The sequence below is a fragment of the Arachis ipaensis genome, chromosome B1 (assembly GCF_059453495.1).
Source record: "Arachis ipaensis isolate K30076 ecotype BB chromosome B1, ASM5945349v1, whole genome shotgun sequence".
In the NCBI taxonomy this organism is placed as follows: domain Eukaryota; kingdom Viridiplantae; phylum Streptophyta; class Magnoliopsida; order Fabales; family Fabaceae; genus Arachis; species Arachis ipaensis.
The window spans coordinates 17,101,446-17,118,226 of record NC_142436.1 but is presented as its reverse complement, the minus strand read 5'-3'; the positions used below and the strand labels follow the sequence as shown (position 1 = coordinate 17,118,226).

Sequence of the window (16,781 nt, the reverse complement as noted above, 5' to 3'; positions counted from 1 at the left end):
TAAAAAATATTAATAATATCAATAATCCAAATTTTTAGCATGCAATTAGTACATAAAAAAGGTTGGTAAAAGAGATTAAAATGGATATGTTTGATCAATTAATACTAAAAAAGAGTACATAAAAAATTTTAGATTAAATTATGATCAATTGGATTGATTTAAATTTGAACAAGTTTCATGATGAGAATAAATATTTTGAGTATTAATTGATCAAACAATTTAATCTAAAATTTTTTAATCAAATTTAAATCAATCCAATTGGATCATAATTTAATCTAAATTTTTTTATGAACTCTTTTTAAGTATTAATTGATCAAACATATCCATTTTAATCTCTCCTACCAACTTTTTTATGTACTAATTGCATGCTAAAAGTTGAATTATTAATATTTTTTATTATTTTTAATTTTTTTAAAAATACATGTATCTCGTTTACAGTGTTACGGTATAAACATATAAACGAGATATAAATATATCTCGTTTATACTATAACGAGTCGTTTACACTGTAAATGAGATATACACGTGTAGATACATGTAAAATGACTGTAACCGAGATAAGAAAAAAGGAAGAGTGTAGGGTACCAAACTACCAATATACTATCTGTCAACTTATTGTCAACAATAATTAATTATTATATTTTAAACATATGTATAAGGAGACACATCCAGAAAATACATATATAAAGACACTTCCATTAGACATAACCATAAAAAAGACATTTTTATTAGACACATTTACAAAGATACTTCCATTAAATACAGTCATAAACATGACGGGAGTTGACAGAAGTCGGCAAAAATGCTGTTACTAACGAAGCAAAATTGAAGAGAAAAATATTTATTTTTTAATTATTATAATTAATTTATTTATTAAAATAAAAAATCCTTTCTAAAGGTTATCTCTGTGTTCTTTCGCCTAACTCAATAAACAGCGGGGAGCAAGGTGAGAGCAAAAACCGACAACATTGCTTACGAGGCAACAGAGCACAACCTGCGTCATCATCTTTCGGATACACACACTACTCTTAACAAAAAGAGAGTGCACTGAGCAAAAACGACATCGTTTTCAAGTCTCATTCTACTCTCCAACCCCATCTGCACTTTGCTTCCTTTCCAACCCAATCCACACTTATCTATTCCCTTCCCCCCTTTTCCCCAATAATCAGCATCCCATTTTCCACATCCCAAAACCACTAACCATCCTTCCACCCCCCCAACTCCAAAACGACGCCGTATTAATTATTGAGCCCCCTCCCTTTCTCTCTCTAATGTAACACCGTTTTGCCGCTTCAAGAAAAATATAGAAAGAGGAAAATAAGGTTCTGTTGCGTCGTTTTGATCTAAACGACGATGGATCGGGCGGCGGTTACCGTCGGACCCGGCATGGACATGCCGATCATGCACGACAGCGACCGTTACGATCTGGTCCGTAACATCGGGTCAGGAAACTTCGGCATCGCAAGATTGATGCAGGATAAGCAGACCAAGGAGCTCGTTGCTGTTAAGTACATCGAACGCGGCGACAAGGTTCGTTATAGTTTTTAATTAACCTCCTTATTATCATCTTTTTGCTTTTTTTTTTCTCTCCCTAGATTTTTTCACTTTTATTTCTACTTATTTTGGAAATTTTCTTTTCTTTTTCAACGTTTTCGGTAACGAAAGGGGGAAGAAAAAGGAAGACTTTATCACATGATTTTTTCGGTGCCGGATGAGTTTGTCTTTTAGTTGCTGACGTATGATGTATATGAATATGTATATTTGTATATATACTATTTATGCTGTGTTTATGGTTTCTATTTTTGTTTAAGTGCTTTGGCTAGTTGGTGTGTGCTTTTATTTTCTGTTTTTGGTTTATCCTCCGGTTTTTCTTTATTTTCTCGTTTTCAATTTTAACGAGCTTATTAAATTATTCATAGATTTTGCAAGGTGACCAAGGAAATGGGAGAAAAAATAGTGGGTGGTCTAACTAATCCATGTTTTGTTATTCACGGCTTTCGGATTTGATGGATTTATCTATATATTTAATTTTATAGTGCACAACGCGGTTTAAGATCTCAATCCTTGTATGAGATGATGCTCAATTGTGGACATGTCTGATCGGTAGGCGTGGATGTGCGCAATAAGCTAAGATTAAAAATTTGTGGCTTGTTATTTTGATGATGGAAAATGGTGTCACTCAGTTTATTTGAGTTAATAAGCAGCAGCACTGATCGATTTTTCTGCGTTTACCAGTTATATTTGGCTGCTCTGATAATGGAAGGGGTTTTAGGGTAGGGTCAGGTGGAAGTTGGTCCATGTTGGATTGGTTTATTTTGCATCAAACGCCAAACTTCAAACCTTGAACTGAGTAAAAGGGACTGGTTTAGATGATTTATGGTTCACTTCATTTATGGGTTTACATATTCTCACTTTCTCGATTATTCATGGACTTTGAGACGAACCATTGTGATTCAATAGTTGCCAGATTTTTTTAATCACCATTTTCTTTGGGATCTATTACTTAGTGCAGGACTCATCTCCCCTTTTTTTTATTGTGTGGCGCAGATTGATGAAAATGTCAAGAGAGAAATCATTAATCACAGGTCTTTGAGACACCCTAACATTGTTAGGTTTAAGGAGGTTGGTGTACTTTACACATTGACATTGTATCTGTATTGAAGTGGGTGAACGATACGTGACCTTATATGTAATTTCACTCAGGTTATTTTAACACCTACGCATCTGGCCATTGTAATGGAATATGCATCTGGAGGAGAACTGTTTGAGCGAATCTGCAATGCTGGGCGCTTCTCGGAGGATGAGGTTCTTACACTATTTATATACTGTTTCTACACTGGCCAGTTTTTCAATCATATTTGTTCCATATCTAACTTGCCAACCCATTTTCATATGCTGCAGGCTCGTTTCTTCTTTCAACAACTCATATCTGGGGTCAGCTACTGCCATGCAATGGTAACTAAATGTTCCTCTTTTTCCACTGGCTGATTTAAATTGTATTCTATCTACACCAGTTTTGGACTGTAGTTTAGGACTTTAGGTTAAGTATTAGTCTTCTCAACATCAAATCTGATCTATCAGTCTCTTGTTAAATTATTTATTCTTGAAGCAAGTTTGTCACCGGGACCTGAAGCTGGAGAACACTTTGCTGGATGGAAGCCCAGCACCACGTTTGAAGATATGCGATTTTGGCTACTCCAAGGTCAGGGTCTCTATGTTTTCCTGGTGTAATTGGTTAGGCAATCTTTTGTTTACCTTTAAACGATTCTCTGTCACAAATTTTAATGCATATTTCTGCTACCATTTAGTATACAGTCCTGAACTAGTATGCTTCTGACTTATGTTTTTTTCTCTTTTAAAAGGAAAACTATAGAGTTACTTTGCTTTTCATATTTAGATCACCATATGGAATTGGATAGCTTGTTAGCTATGTAATGTAATTAAAGTAATTTGGGATATTGGGATGAAGTAATACTGCATGAAATTTCTAGGTAAATTTTGGTAGTCTGAATTCTTTGATGAACTATTGTTTCATCATGCATTCACATGTACTATAGTTGACTTGTCTAATGTAAGACTATATCTACAACTTTGATTAGAAAAGGTCAAAAGGATACTTCATCAACTATCTAGCAGTGGAAGTGGTGATAATCTGCTTGGGAATTAGAGGGGGTCAAATTTGAATTTCAGGTGAAAACTGGAAAAATTGGTCCCTGAATCTGTTCTGGTGTGTGAATTTGCTTCTGTAGTTATCTCTGTTTTGCATATAGGTGCATCAAGAAAATTTCTAATAAAGACAATCTTTGGAGGTACATGGCTTAGACGTAACTCGCATTAAGATAGAATTATATGGAGTGTAAGTACAACATGGTAATGGGGAACTCTTACATAGAAGTGAAAGTGGGAAAGCCATTATACCATCTTGATTGTATTATTCAAGACAATGGGGAAATAGAGAATGATGTAAACGCAGGATTCAAGCTAGTTGGTCAAAGTGGAGGAGGGCTTCATATGTGACATAAAAATACCTTAACACTTTAGGGTAAGTTTTATCATATTGCCACTAGACCAACTATGTTGTATGAAATAGTGTTAGGCGGTAAAGGGTAACATGAACATAAGCTTAGTGTGGTCGAAATGAGGATATTTAGACAAATGAGTGGTTATACGTGAATGGACGAAATAAGGAACAGGGACAAAAGAGAAGTTTGGAGTGTTACCTATTGTTAAAATGACGATGGAATCTTGTTCTACGTGGTTTGAATGTATTGTATGGGGAGAAGACCAGCAGAGCATCTGATCAGGAGGGTAGCAAATGGAAGATAGACAAGTGGTTAAGGGTAAAGGGAGACCTAAGAAGACTTTGGATAAGGTAGTAAAGAGAGATCTAAGCATAAATGGGCTTATTATATATATATATGGCAAGTCGAAATAACATGGTTTGATCCATGTAGTCAACCCCACCTACCCCTTTCTTATGTTGTTAAGTCAATTATACTTGTAGCTGTGTTTTCACCTTGAGGTGCTTCAAGTTTGTTGTAATCCTGTGGGTTAATTGACTTTGTTCTTAGTTCCCTTCTGGCGTGCAAGAATGCTATCATTAGTCCCTTAATCTATAGAGGGTTTTAGAGCTTTTCTATATCTTACAGATTTGATTTATCTTGTTATTTGCAGTCTTCGGTGCTTCATTCACAACCAAAGTCAACAGTTGGTACTCCAGCTTATATAGCTCCAGAAGTATTGCTGAAGCAAGAGTACGATGGCAAGGTAGTATTTAGTTTCACAGTTTTGTTCCTTTTCTGTATAAATGTTTACTCTCACATTTGTTTTGGAATGAACTTTTTGTTTTGTAAACTTGTCACAATTAAGAGGGCTGCTATCATGCTATAAGGATCTAAAAAGCAATGTTATTTTGATGTGGACCAATTCAGGTTGCAGCAATATTTGAAAAATCTTAGTTACTATTCTATAGCTCTTACATCTTTATCTTAGATTTCTTTCTTGTGTTGGGTAGAAACCAGGGTATCCACCCCCAATAGTGGTGACTAATTAATTAAGTGGATTAATTTACATGATGCATCCTTTTCCTTATAACTTAATAGATCCTTCATTTATTATTATTATCGTCGTCGTCGTCATCATCATCATGATTATTATTATTATTATTATTATTATTATTATTATTATTATTATTATGGCAGATAAATAAATATATGATGTTCTCAATTGTTTTTAAATTATTTATTTATAAAAATAGATCTGCACCTAGTTTTCAGGTTGGTTTGACATATATTTAATATTCAATTCAATATCTGAATCTTAACAATTCTCTAGTTCAGCACTTGCAGACAACTGTTATTGATAATTAGTTAATTACCCTTTCCTTCACAATTGGTTACAAATTTGTTGCATCTGCTCTGCTGAGTTCGTCTTTAATGCAATTTTCAATACCGGTAGATAAGCCCAGGTGCGAAAATTGGATTGAATATTGTAAAAAATGCTCCACATCGCTAATGGGTTTCTGTTTCTGTGTTTCTATGCATTTAATACCAGATTGCAGATGTCTGGTCATGTGGAGTAACTTTATATGTGATGCTAGTGGGAGCATATCCTTTTGAAGATCCTAGTGAACCAAAGGATTTTAGGAAGACAATTCAGGTAGATCAGTTCTCAAGTTGTTTGCTCATTTTCTTCAGATTATTTTTTGAATTCTGATTGCTTTAACAAACTGTGTGTGGTTGCTTTCTTGCAGAGAATTCTCAGTGTCCAGTATTCCATTCCAGACTTTGTTCAGATATCTCCTGAATGTCGCCACCTTATCTCAAGGATCTTTGTTTTTGACCCTGCAGAGGTAATTTCTGTTTCAAATAATTGAGCAACTACTGCATATAAGCCACTATCCCTGAATTTTTTTATTTATTATATATATTTGGGGTATATTTCCACTTGAATGTCTTGTTAAAAGTTACCTTACTCATATGGGAGATGAAGCAAAACTTTTTGCATCCTTGATATGGATTTTATACTTTTTTTCACGAGTGCTGTATGGTGGTATACCTATAAGTCCAAAGTAAGTGTCCAAAAAATTAATTATGCACAGGAATTAAGGAAATGGTTCGAAACATCTTGGTTTTTTTAGATAATTAAATTGAATGTACTAAATTGCCTACATTACCTGAATGTTTTCATATATTTACTCTATCTTTTAACTTCTCTCCATTTCATTTGATAAGGTTACAAGTTGAGAAATTTAATTAAATGTTATCTAGCTTTTCAAATAAGCACATGCGTGGGATCAAATCAAATTTAAAAATTGACACTTGTTTTGTACCGGAGATAGTATATTGTAGCCTTGTAGGCATAGCAGCATTCCGTTATTATATTTGTTTGAATCTTAATGCCTTCTGACATGAATGTGACAGAGAATCACGATGTCTGAGATCTGGAACCATGAATGGTTTTTGAAGAATCTCCCGGCAGATCTGATGGATGAGAAGATAATGGGCAACCAATTTGAAGAGCCAGACCAACCAATGCAGAGCATTGATACAATCATGCAGATAATCTCAGAAGCTACCATACCAGCAGCGGGGGCCTATTCCTTAGACCAGTTTATGGCAGATAACATTGACATGGATGACGACATAGATGAATTAGAATCCGAATCCGAGCTTGATATAGATAGCAGTGGGGAGATAGTGTATGCCATATAAGTTAATTATCATAGTTTGCCCTTGAAGGACAGCATCTTCATGTTGTTGGGCTTTAATAGACTTTCCAGCATCATGGATTCATGGAAAGATAAAATGTGGTGCCTGCATTCCTTGTAGATTAGGGTGGATAGAGTTTTGTTGTGTTGTACCTATTATGTATGGGGACATTGTTCTAACTTTCATCTCACCATTGGATCCGGATCCAACGGTTGATGATGTGAGTTGACACTGTCTCGTACATAATATATACACACAATTTTTGTGTGGATAAATAGAGAGAACTTTATGTTGACTTGCATACTAGTGCATGCTTCTTGAAGTAGGCAATATCCACAATCAGTTGCTGAGGGGAAGTATATTTATATTGAAATTTAAGTTAGGCTCATTAGGAGAATGGTTTGCATGCCCCTGCTTGTTATATACATAGATGCTCCGTATAAACAGTCAAATTTATTAGACCTATTTGTGACGTTTGGTATCTAAGTATTTCTTCCTTAGAACATCGGTTTGGTTCAATTCTTTTTGAAGGGGTAAAAAAAAAATCACCATTACTTCTAGTCTGCATGTGGCCGCCTAGTTGTTCCATGTTTTATCACTAAAATGGGAAGTTATGAATACAACATTATTTGCACTGTTGTTGAAGGGGACGATGAAGTGAATGAAAAACCTTGAAACTTGTGAATAAAGCATAGCCCCGTCGGAATTTGTTACACAAGCAACTATTATTTAGACAGCAGCAAACTTGGTTGCAGAATATTTTTGTGGATTAGCTCGTTCCAAATGAGCACCTTCTGCACCAAATGCAGCGCCATTTATTTCATTAGTTTTATCGCTTTTTTGTCTTTTCTGTTTTCTTAGTTCATCTCTGTATCAAAAAACATATATATACATTCTTTCGAACTTTATACATTGCATTTTCCTGATAGCAGTACCCTGCGTCTGCCTAATACATATTTTCACATTGGCTTTTTACAATGACAACAACATACAGAAGTTGAGTGATAATTACAATGGAGTTTCAAATTCTTTAAATAGACTTCAAGAAATTGGACTCGTCAATGAAACCCAGGAAGCCAACGTAGGTTGATATCTGCTCTAACCTTCACTATCATCAGATTGGGAAGGCTGGTGAACTCTTTGAAATGTTCCCATAAAGCAGCCACCTCATCGTCGCAGATCACATGAATCACATGCTTCAAATTTTCGAAGGATGTGACAGAATGCGGCAATTCGTTCAATCCTGAGCAACCCCACATATAGAGCTTCTGTAGACCATGCAACTCGCCGATGTCTGCGGGTAACTGGGTTAGGCTTATACACTCTGATATGTCGAGACACCAAATCTGTTGAAGCCTTCCAACAGATTCTGGCATCTCTTTCAAATCAGAGCAGGAACTAAGTCTCAAAACTTCCAGATTCTTCAGCATAACGATTTCTGGTGGTAGTTTAGAAAGCTTATGACAGTTAGTGATACTAAGCTTCTTCATGGTCATAATGTTACAGAAATCAGAAGGCAATTCCACCATATCCATGCAATAGTCAATGTTCAACTCCACTAAATTTGGCAGTGCATCTGAAATTTTGATGTCACTACTTCCAAAAGCCTGCTTTGTAGTACACATATAAAGCGACAGATTTCGCAGCTTCCTCAATTTGCAGAGGCTAGGAACCGAAACCTTTTCCAGGCTAATCCTTTTCAAGCATGGTAATGAACCAAGTACCTCAAAGTTGTTCAATTCACAAGGATGGAAACCCTGATTTGTGACTATGAGAACTTTGAGTTTTCTCATTTTCTGAATGAAATCCGGAAATGTATACTTGTTTGAATGGATATTTAAAATCAGAACTTCAGTTTCATCAGGGTTCATGTTGTACCAGTCAGGAGTGAATGTTTCATCTGCAGAGAAGCCAACAAAATATATAGCATCAATACCAGAAGACCATGGATGTGACACAAGACAAAACCATTCTTATCATGATTGGGACAGAGAGGGAGAAACATACCAGTTGAAACAAACATTATGCGAGCAGTGACTTGTTCCTGCTTCTGTTGTTGTTGTGTCCCCCTTACAGATAAGAATGACAGCATGCGAGAAAATATACCCGGCTGATTCTGTTCTACCAACCAGTTGGGACAATTTTTCCCATTCTGAGTCAAGTCGATCGCCAGCCTTTTCCTATGCTCGATCGGTTCTTGGTTGCTTTGATGGTTTGCTAACTCTCTAAGGAGATCATGCTGCATAAGGAAGTGGTTATTGTAGTACATTTCCACGTCCGTTGCAACTTTCCTGTTCAATAAAGAAGATAACAAGTTATCCATAGAATCAAAATCTTCCAAAAGTTCGATGACAATAGTCTATTTGACAACATTAATATTATTGTTATTCTTGCTTGCACATACACACAATCTGATAGATACTTATGCTATTGAAGCATGCATGTTTGATTTTGGATAAAGTTGTTGACTGAAAAAGTTTATACAAATTATGCAATGCGGTAGCATTATTTCATAGATTTAACTTTAATTGAATTCAATGAAGGTGTTTTTGATCACATCTTTCCTATAAGTTACTCCTAATATGCAAGGACCATCTTAACAACATTATGGGTTTTTGTAAAATCAACAATAAACTAATTTTACACTACTATCCAATCAGATGTTCCCATTTATACGACTTTTGAGGTCGTGATTTGTTAAGTAATATACTAAAGCTCTCTTCTACCACGCCTAATTTTTCAACTGCCTGATACAAATATAAAAGATTGGTCCACCTTTTCACCTCTCACCTTTTAGGCAAATTAGGCACAGATTTTTTAGGCAGATAGAGTTTTCCTATAAAAGTCATTTTTAGCATAATAACTAAAATGTTTTGGCTGTCTGTAACCTTTATAAAGCACTAAATATCAACCAAGATAACATAAAAGATCCTGTGTACCTTGTAACAATGAGATTAGCCAAATTCTTGGAGTTTAAACTATGTATAATATTCATTGCTTTTACTCCATCCTCATCAAGTTCATGCAGTTCTGTCCACATGTCATTCAGCAAAGGAACGCGGATCCTTTGATCTTCAGGGAACAGACCTAGGTCCATGAAACACTCCTTCTCCTTGTCGTCTTCCACTATGTCTAGACAATTCTGAAGGTGAGAATCCAAGTCTTTGTTGGATTTAAGCCGTTCCTTCATTGTTTGCCAGAACTCATAAGGATGATGACACAGGGATCCACCAATAACTTTTAGAGCCAGAGGTGAACCATTACAACCTCTCACTATCTGTGTTTCATGAAAACCAAAGAAGAGCCAATAAATATTTTCCAAATTGTAAATATGCCAATGCAGCATGAAACAAATCAACAATTCTTGGTTACAATGTTCCGGTAACACATTGTATGCTTACACAAAAAATATTAGAAGGTCAAAAAATTATATTTCACAATATGACTTTTTATTAGAGGTAATGCTTAGATTGATCCCTGAAATTTTTAGCGCTCATCAAAATAGTCCCTGACTTTTGGAAATAACTAAATTGATCCTGAATTTATAAATTGTGAATCTCTTTTGTCCTAAATTTAATTGTTGTTAACACAATGCTGAGCGTTAAAGTGTCTGTGTGGCATTCCCAATAGTAAGGTGACATGGCTATCATTTCAATATGATCAAATTGGTACCAAAGTTGGTTAATTGGACTTATTTTGATTAATTCTTTTATATTGCAGAGAAACTAAAATGAATCCAATTAACTAATTTGAGACATGTATTTGATCATGTTGAAGTCTTATGTCACCATTGTTGAGAATGTCACGCCAACACCTTAACATTCTATATAAACACGGTGTTAATGACAATTGAATAAGGGACGAAGGAGATTCACCATTTATAAATTCAGGAATTAATTTGACTATTTTTAAAAGTCAAAAACTGTTTTGATAAGTTCTAAAAATTTCATTGAACAAATTGAGCATTATTTTACTACAATTTTGATCTAAAATGCCAATTTATTATTGGGTTGAGCACAATCCAGTGCTCACTACAGTTTCTATTATTATTATTATTATTATTATTATTATTATTATTATTATTATTATTATCAATGTGTAACTACAGCTTTCTATTATCTCAAGACTCAAGGTAAGAAAGTGCACCTCATGGACAAGATTTTCATCAGGCTTATAAGAGTTAGTGTCTTTGGCTTGTGTAAAGTGATGGAAGAGGGATACGGCATCATCATCACCAAGTGGTTTCAAGTGGAACTGAGTATGGAATCTGCGAAATGCAAATCTTGAAGTAACTACAATCTTGTAATCTGGAATGGTGGAGAATTTGAACTTTTCAACAATTGAATCTGTGCCAGACCATACATCATCCAGGACCAATAATATTGGTCTACCGTTATCCCCAACATGCCTCAGCAAGTTCCCCAACCGGTTAATTGCCTCTTCATCGGTTTGAAACTTGGGTACCCGGTGTCCACAGTGTTCAAATAGTGTCTGTACAATGGTCTTCAAGTTGGGTGATTTCGACACTGTCTGGAAGAAGATATTGTCTGCAAACATGCCTAGCCAAAACCAAACACACGAGGGTAATATGGATCAGATTCTAGACAATTTAGTTATTCAGGCTTCACATTAGGCAATGCAGGATTTCTTCTGAAAACTTCACAGAAAAATATTATCTCGGCACTAAAATCAGCTCTAATACATTTGTGTATAAATACATAATTAATTTTTATTATGTATTTTATATCAATCATACTTATATATTAAAAGTCAGCTACTAAATTAATTATGAATTATAAATATAAAATAAATATAAAATATATATTAAAATACAAATGTGTTACAACTATCAAAAAGCAGCCTAATGAATAAATAGTAAGATGTTGCTTGCTTTGGTTCTATGGAAGGATAAAAACACAAGTTTCCATTCCAAAAAATAAGACGTTGCTTGCTTTGTTAAAGTGTTGTGTTTGCGTGTTGGACACATTTTAGATATGATATCTATCGATATTTGTCTGACACGTGTGCTTTATGTTTTTAACTATGTCTGAATAAAAAATAATTTTTTTTTCAAATACGTTTGGACTTTGGACACACTTAAATACCATCACATATTATATCCAGTCTTATTTTTAACATTTATTTTCAAATGAGTTTAGAAATAGTATATATTATTATTATTTATTAAAATAAAAATATTTTAAATACTTTATATAATTAAAAAAAACATTAAAAGTAGTTAAAAAATTAATTTATATTTTAATATCAATAAAATATCAAAATATAAGTACAATTCATCTAAATTTGGATCCTCTAAATTTTGGATTTTTATTTTAGAGGATAAAGTGTAATCTATAACCATTGAATGTTTTTTCTCTCATGTTTTCTCTTAGTCCCACCTATAAAATAAATGGTGAGAAATTACATTTTATGCTCTAAAGTAAAATTCAAAATTTAGAGAATTCACATCCTATATTTTGAATCCATGTCAATATCTGTGCATCATACGTAACAAGATTCTGATTAGAAAAAAAATTATAATTATTTAGGTATTTCATCCTTTAATTTAATTTGTATCTAATGACTATTAATTGGTGCAAATATACTTGCACGGATATAAAACTAGTACTCATACACACACACATAATTTTTTGTTAAAAATTAGATAGATTCTAACCCTTTCATTGATTTACCATGTTTTTTTTTTTTTTTTGCCTAAACTCGGGCAACTAGGTGATTAGTTTTAGTTAATCCAATTGAACATGTAGAATTTTTTTTTGGTGACTAATTGAACATGTAGATTGAGTCTGAGTTTTTGGAACCATGAGAAATAAATAACAAACATATTTGGAAGATAATAGAATCATTTTTGGCTAATCCGATTGGACATGTCCATTCAGCTAGATTTTTCAAAACCATGTGAAATAACAACGATGTTTAGGAGATAATAGAAAAATTAGGCTAAAACAATCTAAAATTCTTTATTTTGTATTTTTTAATTACTATTAGAACAATTAAATAATTTTAGATGTAGTAATTATGAATATTACATTTATAAAAATTATAAATATTAAATTAAATAAGGTAATTTTAGATCATTATTATTTCTCTATTATTAAAGAAACAATAACTCAAAATTATTTTATTTATCTTAATATTTATAGTTTATATATATTAACATTTATAATTACACATTTATTATATGGAATATTACTCAATTATTCTAACAAATAACAAATAAAAAATACAAAATAAAATAATTTCAGAGTGCTTTGGACTTGGTTTTTATTAGGGAACTACTCAAATGAAGATGCAAAAAACATCTTTTTATGAAAATGCTTTGTATAAGAGTGTGATTTATTGATTTGGCCACACTTCAAATAAAAACAACACTTTTATAACATATCAAAATCTAATCCTACACTCTATCATCTAAGGGTCAAAAAGAAAAATCATCACATGAAGACAATTATAATATCTTCATGGGAGTACCCACCTTTTATTATCTCTCATACATGATTATTATTATTCTAAAAATGGTAAAAGAAAAGACTCCCACCGTTTTTCAAGTGAAAAAAGAAATTATGAAATCCAAAAAAAAAAAAAAGATTCAAAAGAAATTAAGAAGCAAGTGAAGCACATGGGTGATCCCTAATTCTGAACCAACGAGGAATATAGAATGAATATGGAAGAGAATATTCATTATGCATACCTTTGACTTGATCATCCCAACAGAGCGTCTTAGCGAGTGTGCTTTTTCCAGATCCTCCCAACCCGGTAACCAAAAGAACACGGTCACCATCCTTCTTCAGCACCTCAACCTTCAACTTCTTCAAAGGCTCCTCCAACCCCACTGTGAACTCAGGCTTCTCAGGAACTCCACTCACACCCCGCAAAACTTTCTCTTCTCCTAACCGCCCTCCCATCCCACCATAATCATCACGAATAATATCAAGAATATTCCTCACGTTATACAGCACCTCCATCACATCCCTCCCGATCAGTGGCGGAACTTGAAACAAAATTTTGGGGGGGCCAAATAAAAAATAATTGTCAAAATATTTTTTTATATAGACCTCATTTAAGATAAGTTCGTCTAATCTCATCTCTTTGATTTGGGTGATACTGCCAAATTTAAAGTCCTTTTTCAAGATCTCGTTCCAAAAAGTTAAAGTTAAAGTCATCAGATATAACTTTTTGAACTTTTGAAGGTTATATCTCACTTTCTTCGTGATTCATTAAAGTAGAACTATCTACATGTGTTGATATTGTAAAAGTTATATGTTCTCCTTCTTAAATATTAGCCTTCCTCTTAAAAAATGTATCAATTCTTTGATTTTTCATTATTATTTTATATAAAAATTTGAATATATATCCTGTAAAATATATAAAGAAGAAGTTAGAAGGACAAATATTAAAATTTATAATATTTATTGAATTTTTTTTATCAATTTATACAAATACAATAATATTAATACTTATTGAATATTCTATTATTTTTTATCATATAAAAAATTAAATTAAATAAATAGTAAAATATAAAATAATATTAAATTAAATAAATAAAAGATATCTAATTTTTTATATTTGAACCTAAAGATAGAGAGAGTGTTGTTTATTGAACTTATTAGATACTTTAAATTATAGTAAAGTATTTAAGTCAAGTGAACTATTTTTTATCTTTTGAAAAAGTACTACTAAGTTTTTTATAAAAAGTTTGGGGGGGCCATGGCCACCCCTTGTCTGAACTAAGCTCCACCACTGCTCCCGATCTGCGTTTGCACGTTCACAGACAGAATCCTTCCGAGCTTCTTATTTCTTTCTTCAATCCTGTCATGGTACAGAGGGAAAGAGGGAAACCGCCACCACCTAAACTTGGAGCACTTCTCCACTATCTCTTTCCCTTTGTTTATCTCCTTCTCCAAACTTGCTACTGTATCAGTAGCGCCATCCAACTCTCTCGCGTATTGTTTCATTTCTTCTACCAGAGGAGTCAACGCATCTAAGGTCTCCTTCTTCGTCTTCAACACCGATTTGAAATTCTTACCTTTCTCCACCATTTCTATGGCCAGTCTTAGCACTTCCTGCATTCCAGCACCAACTGCGCCACCACTAAACAGACTTCCATCCACCATAGCTAATTGAAAAATGAAGCAACAAGATGCAAAAATTTCTATTCTTCTACTATATTTTGGAATTACTGCATTAGGTTAAGAGATTTTTTTGGTGGAACTCGACTAGAACTATTTAGGAAATTTTATGATGTGGTTAGAGAAACAAGAGAAACCATATATAACTCTGTAAAAGATAGGCCTAAGGTCCCACAGATAATTTAAAATTGAAAAATATTTAGAGAGGAATTTGTGAGAAACGGGAAGTGCATTGCCAAAGAAGTTTCCGCTGATATTAACAATTGTACGGACGAAGCAAATGACGCGTCCCATAAAAACGTAAAAGCTATCGAATGAGGACTCAATTTCGCAGTGTCATGACCGAGAAGTACCGGAGTAATTTCTTACACCGTGTGGGACTGGATTTTTTTTTACATGAGGAAAGAAACATGTATATTATTATTTAGGTACGGGTCAACGCTCAGGGCGGTGCTCATATATAATTTGATAAATTTGATTAAATTTTTAATTAAGATTTTTTTATAATTAATTTTATATAAAGATAATTGCATATGAATTTTATATTTCTCTTCATGGTAATCAATCTTCAATTTCACTATATAACAATGGATGATTGTAGCTGTCTAGCTGAAGTGATATAAATCAAAGCGAATTGGTTCTGTTCTGTCAAACAACTCAGATGCAAGAGCTTTGATCTTTGTCTAATTAGTTAATTCTGATTTATTAGTGTGTTAGTTTAGTTTATTAGTTAGTTTTGATCTCTAATTTGTGTTATCGCAATTTGTTTCTTATGAGTTTAACAATTTATTTTTGTTAGAAATTTCTGTTTGAGTTCTATAAATTCCTGTGTTCAGTGTTTGTTATTTTTGTGTTTGCTAGAAGTTATTTATTATCTATTTATGGTTGGTTATTTTCGTGTTTGGGCGTTAATTATTTCAGTTTGCTAGTCAATGTTAAAAAAATTTCTGTGTTTAAACTTTAAAGGTAAAACCGTAAAAGTACAAATTTTTAAAGAAAAATATAAAAAAAAAATTATGATAAACATAGAAAAATTTTAAAGAAAAAATTCAAATAGAGCTGGGAATGGGTATGGTAGGGTAGGGGTTTGGACCTTACCCTAACCTTACCTGAGAGTTAAAAATTTTATTAAAACTCTATCTTATTGTATTTTTGGGTTGAGAATCTTTCAACCTTAACCTTATCCGTACCTTAAAGTTTTAAACCCTACTTTATCCTATTTTACCCGCAAAAATATCAATTTTTCAAAGCAAATATAAAATTTAATCATTCTAAATTTTATACATATTAATAAAATAAAAAATAAAAAACTAAATTCAAATTAAAATTAAAAATAATAAAATCTTAAAGAAATCCAACATAAAATTACAAATATATATTATTATAAATATATAAATACTCTAAATTACTAAATTAACTAATTAGTTTAGTAGTTGCTTACTTATTGCAAGTTATTACATGAGAGAGGTTGTGAGTTCAACTCTCATCTCCTCATTATGATAAGGTAAGGTAGGATATACCTTAAATCCATACCCTACCATACCCGTAGACATACCCAAACCGATCTCTATCTTATCCGCAGCAGGTCAGGTAGCCTACCTTATCCGAACAAATTAGTCCGAATTAAGTACGCACAGATAGAGTATGAATTGCCAACCCTACATACAAACATTTTGGGAGAAATTTAGAAATGAAATACACAAACATTTTAAGAGAAACACCCAACCTTTTTTGGTAACATCAAAGAATTAGTAAAAAAATATTTTAAAAATTATTTTTCTTTTGACAAAAAATCACAAGAAAACAATAATAAAATATAACCAAGACATATGTGAATTTATCATTAAACACAATTTATAATAAGTTATGTGGAATAAATTATATGTAATAACAACATGAACTTTCATTTTTCTTCAAAGAAA

At 32.9% G+C, this 16,781-nt stretch overlaps 2 protein-coding genes across 4 annotated transcripts; one reads left to right on the top strand and one right to left on the bottom strand.

The window, feature by feature from the left end:
• The first annotated feature begins 920 nt into the window (after positions 1 to 920).
• LOC107626401 (serine/threonine-protein kinase SRK2I) lies at positions 921 to 7,212 on the top strand. 2 transcript variants are annotated; one of them, XM_016329278.3, is made up of 9 exons: positions 921 to 1,529; positions 2,547 to 2,621; positions 2,703 to 2,804; positions 2,901 to 2,954; positions 3,109 to 3,201; positions 4,674 to 4,766; positions 5,553 to 5,657; positions 5,752 to 5,850; positions 6,422 to 7,212. In XM_016329278.3, the coding sequence occupies exons 1-9, from the start codon at positions 1,353 to 1,355 to the stop codon at positions 6,710 to 6,712; spliced, it is 1,089 nt and encodes a 362-aa protein (XP_016184764.1). In that variant the 5' UTR covers positions 921 to 1,352; the 3' UTR covers positions 6,713 to 7,212. The 2 variants fall into 2 exon arrangements, with proteins under 2 accessions (XP_016184764.1, XP_088357278.1); XM_088501152.1 differs by having other exon boundaries at positions 1,038 to 1,529; positions 2,703 to 2,954.
• Positions 7,213 to 7,582: 370 nt separating this feature from the next.
• On the bottom strand, positions 7,583 to 15,179 carry LOC107626390 (putative disease resistance protein At5g66900). 2 transcript variants are annotated; one of them, XM_088501150.1, is made up of 6 exons: positions 14,472 to 15,179; positions 13,422 to 13,702; positions 10,856 to 11,268; positions 9,649 to 9,986; positions 8,717 to 9,000; positions 7,583 to 8,609 (listed from the first exon to the last, which is right to left on the bottom strand). In XM_088501150.1, exons 2-6 carry the CDS (start codon positions 13,693 to 13,695, stop codon positions 7,768 to 7,770), a joined length of 2,151 nt encoding a protein of 716 aa, XP_088357276.1. In that variant the 5' UTR covers positions 13,696 to 13,702; positions 14,472 to 15,179; the 3' UTR covers positions 7,583 to 7,767. The 2 variants fall into 2 exon arrangements, with proteins under 2 accessions (XP_088357276.1, XP_088357277.1); XM_088501151.1 differs by having other exon boundaries at positions 13,422 to 13,721; positions 14,472 to 14,989.
• Positions 15,180 to 16,781: the final 1,602 nt, after the last annotated feature.

Excerpts from the sequence above, each read along its gene's own strand:
- LOC107626401 (XM_088501152.1), top strand. The coding sequence starts at position 1,353 with ATGGATCGGGCGGCGGTTACCGTCGGACCCGGCATGGACATGCCGATC. Across the intron at positions 2,955-3,108 it reads TCAGCTACTGCCATGCAATG|CAAGTTTGTCACCGGGACCT; the intron begins GTAACTAAATGT and ends TTATTCTTGAAG. Across the intron at positions 5,658-5,751 it reads ATTTTAGGAAGACAATTCAG|AGAATTCTCAGTGTCCAGTA; the intron begins GTAGATCAGTTC and ends GCTTTCTTGCAG.
- LOC107626390 (XM_088501151.1), bottom strand. The coding sequence starts at position 14,844 with ATGGTGGATGGAAGTCTGTTTAGTGGTGGCGCAGTTGGTGCTGGAATG. Across the intron at positions 13,722-14,471 it reads GCAAACGCAGATCGGGAGCA|TTCCGCCACTGATCGGGAGG; the intron begins GTGGTGGAGCTT and ends TTTTGTTTCAAG. Across the intron at positions 11,269-13,421 it reads TTGGGATGATCAAGTCAAAG|GCATGTTTGCAGACAATATC; the intron begins GTATGCATAATG and ends GGTTTTGGCTAG.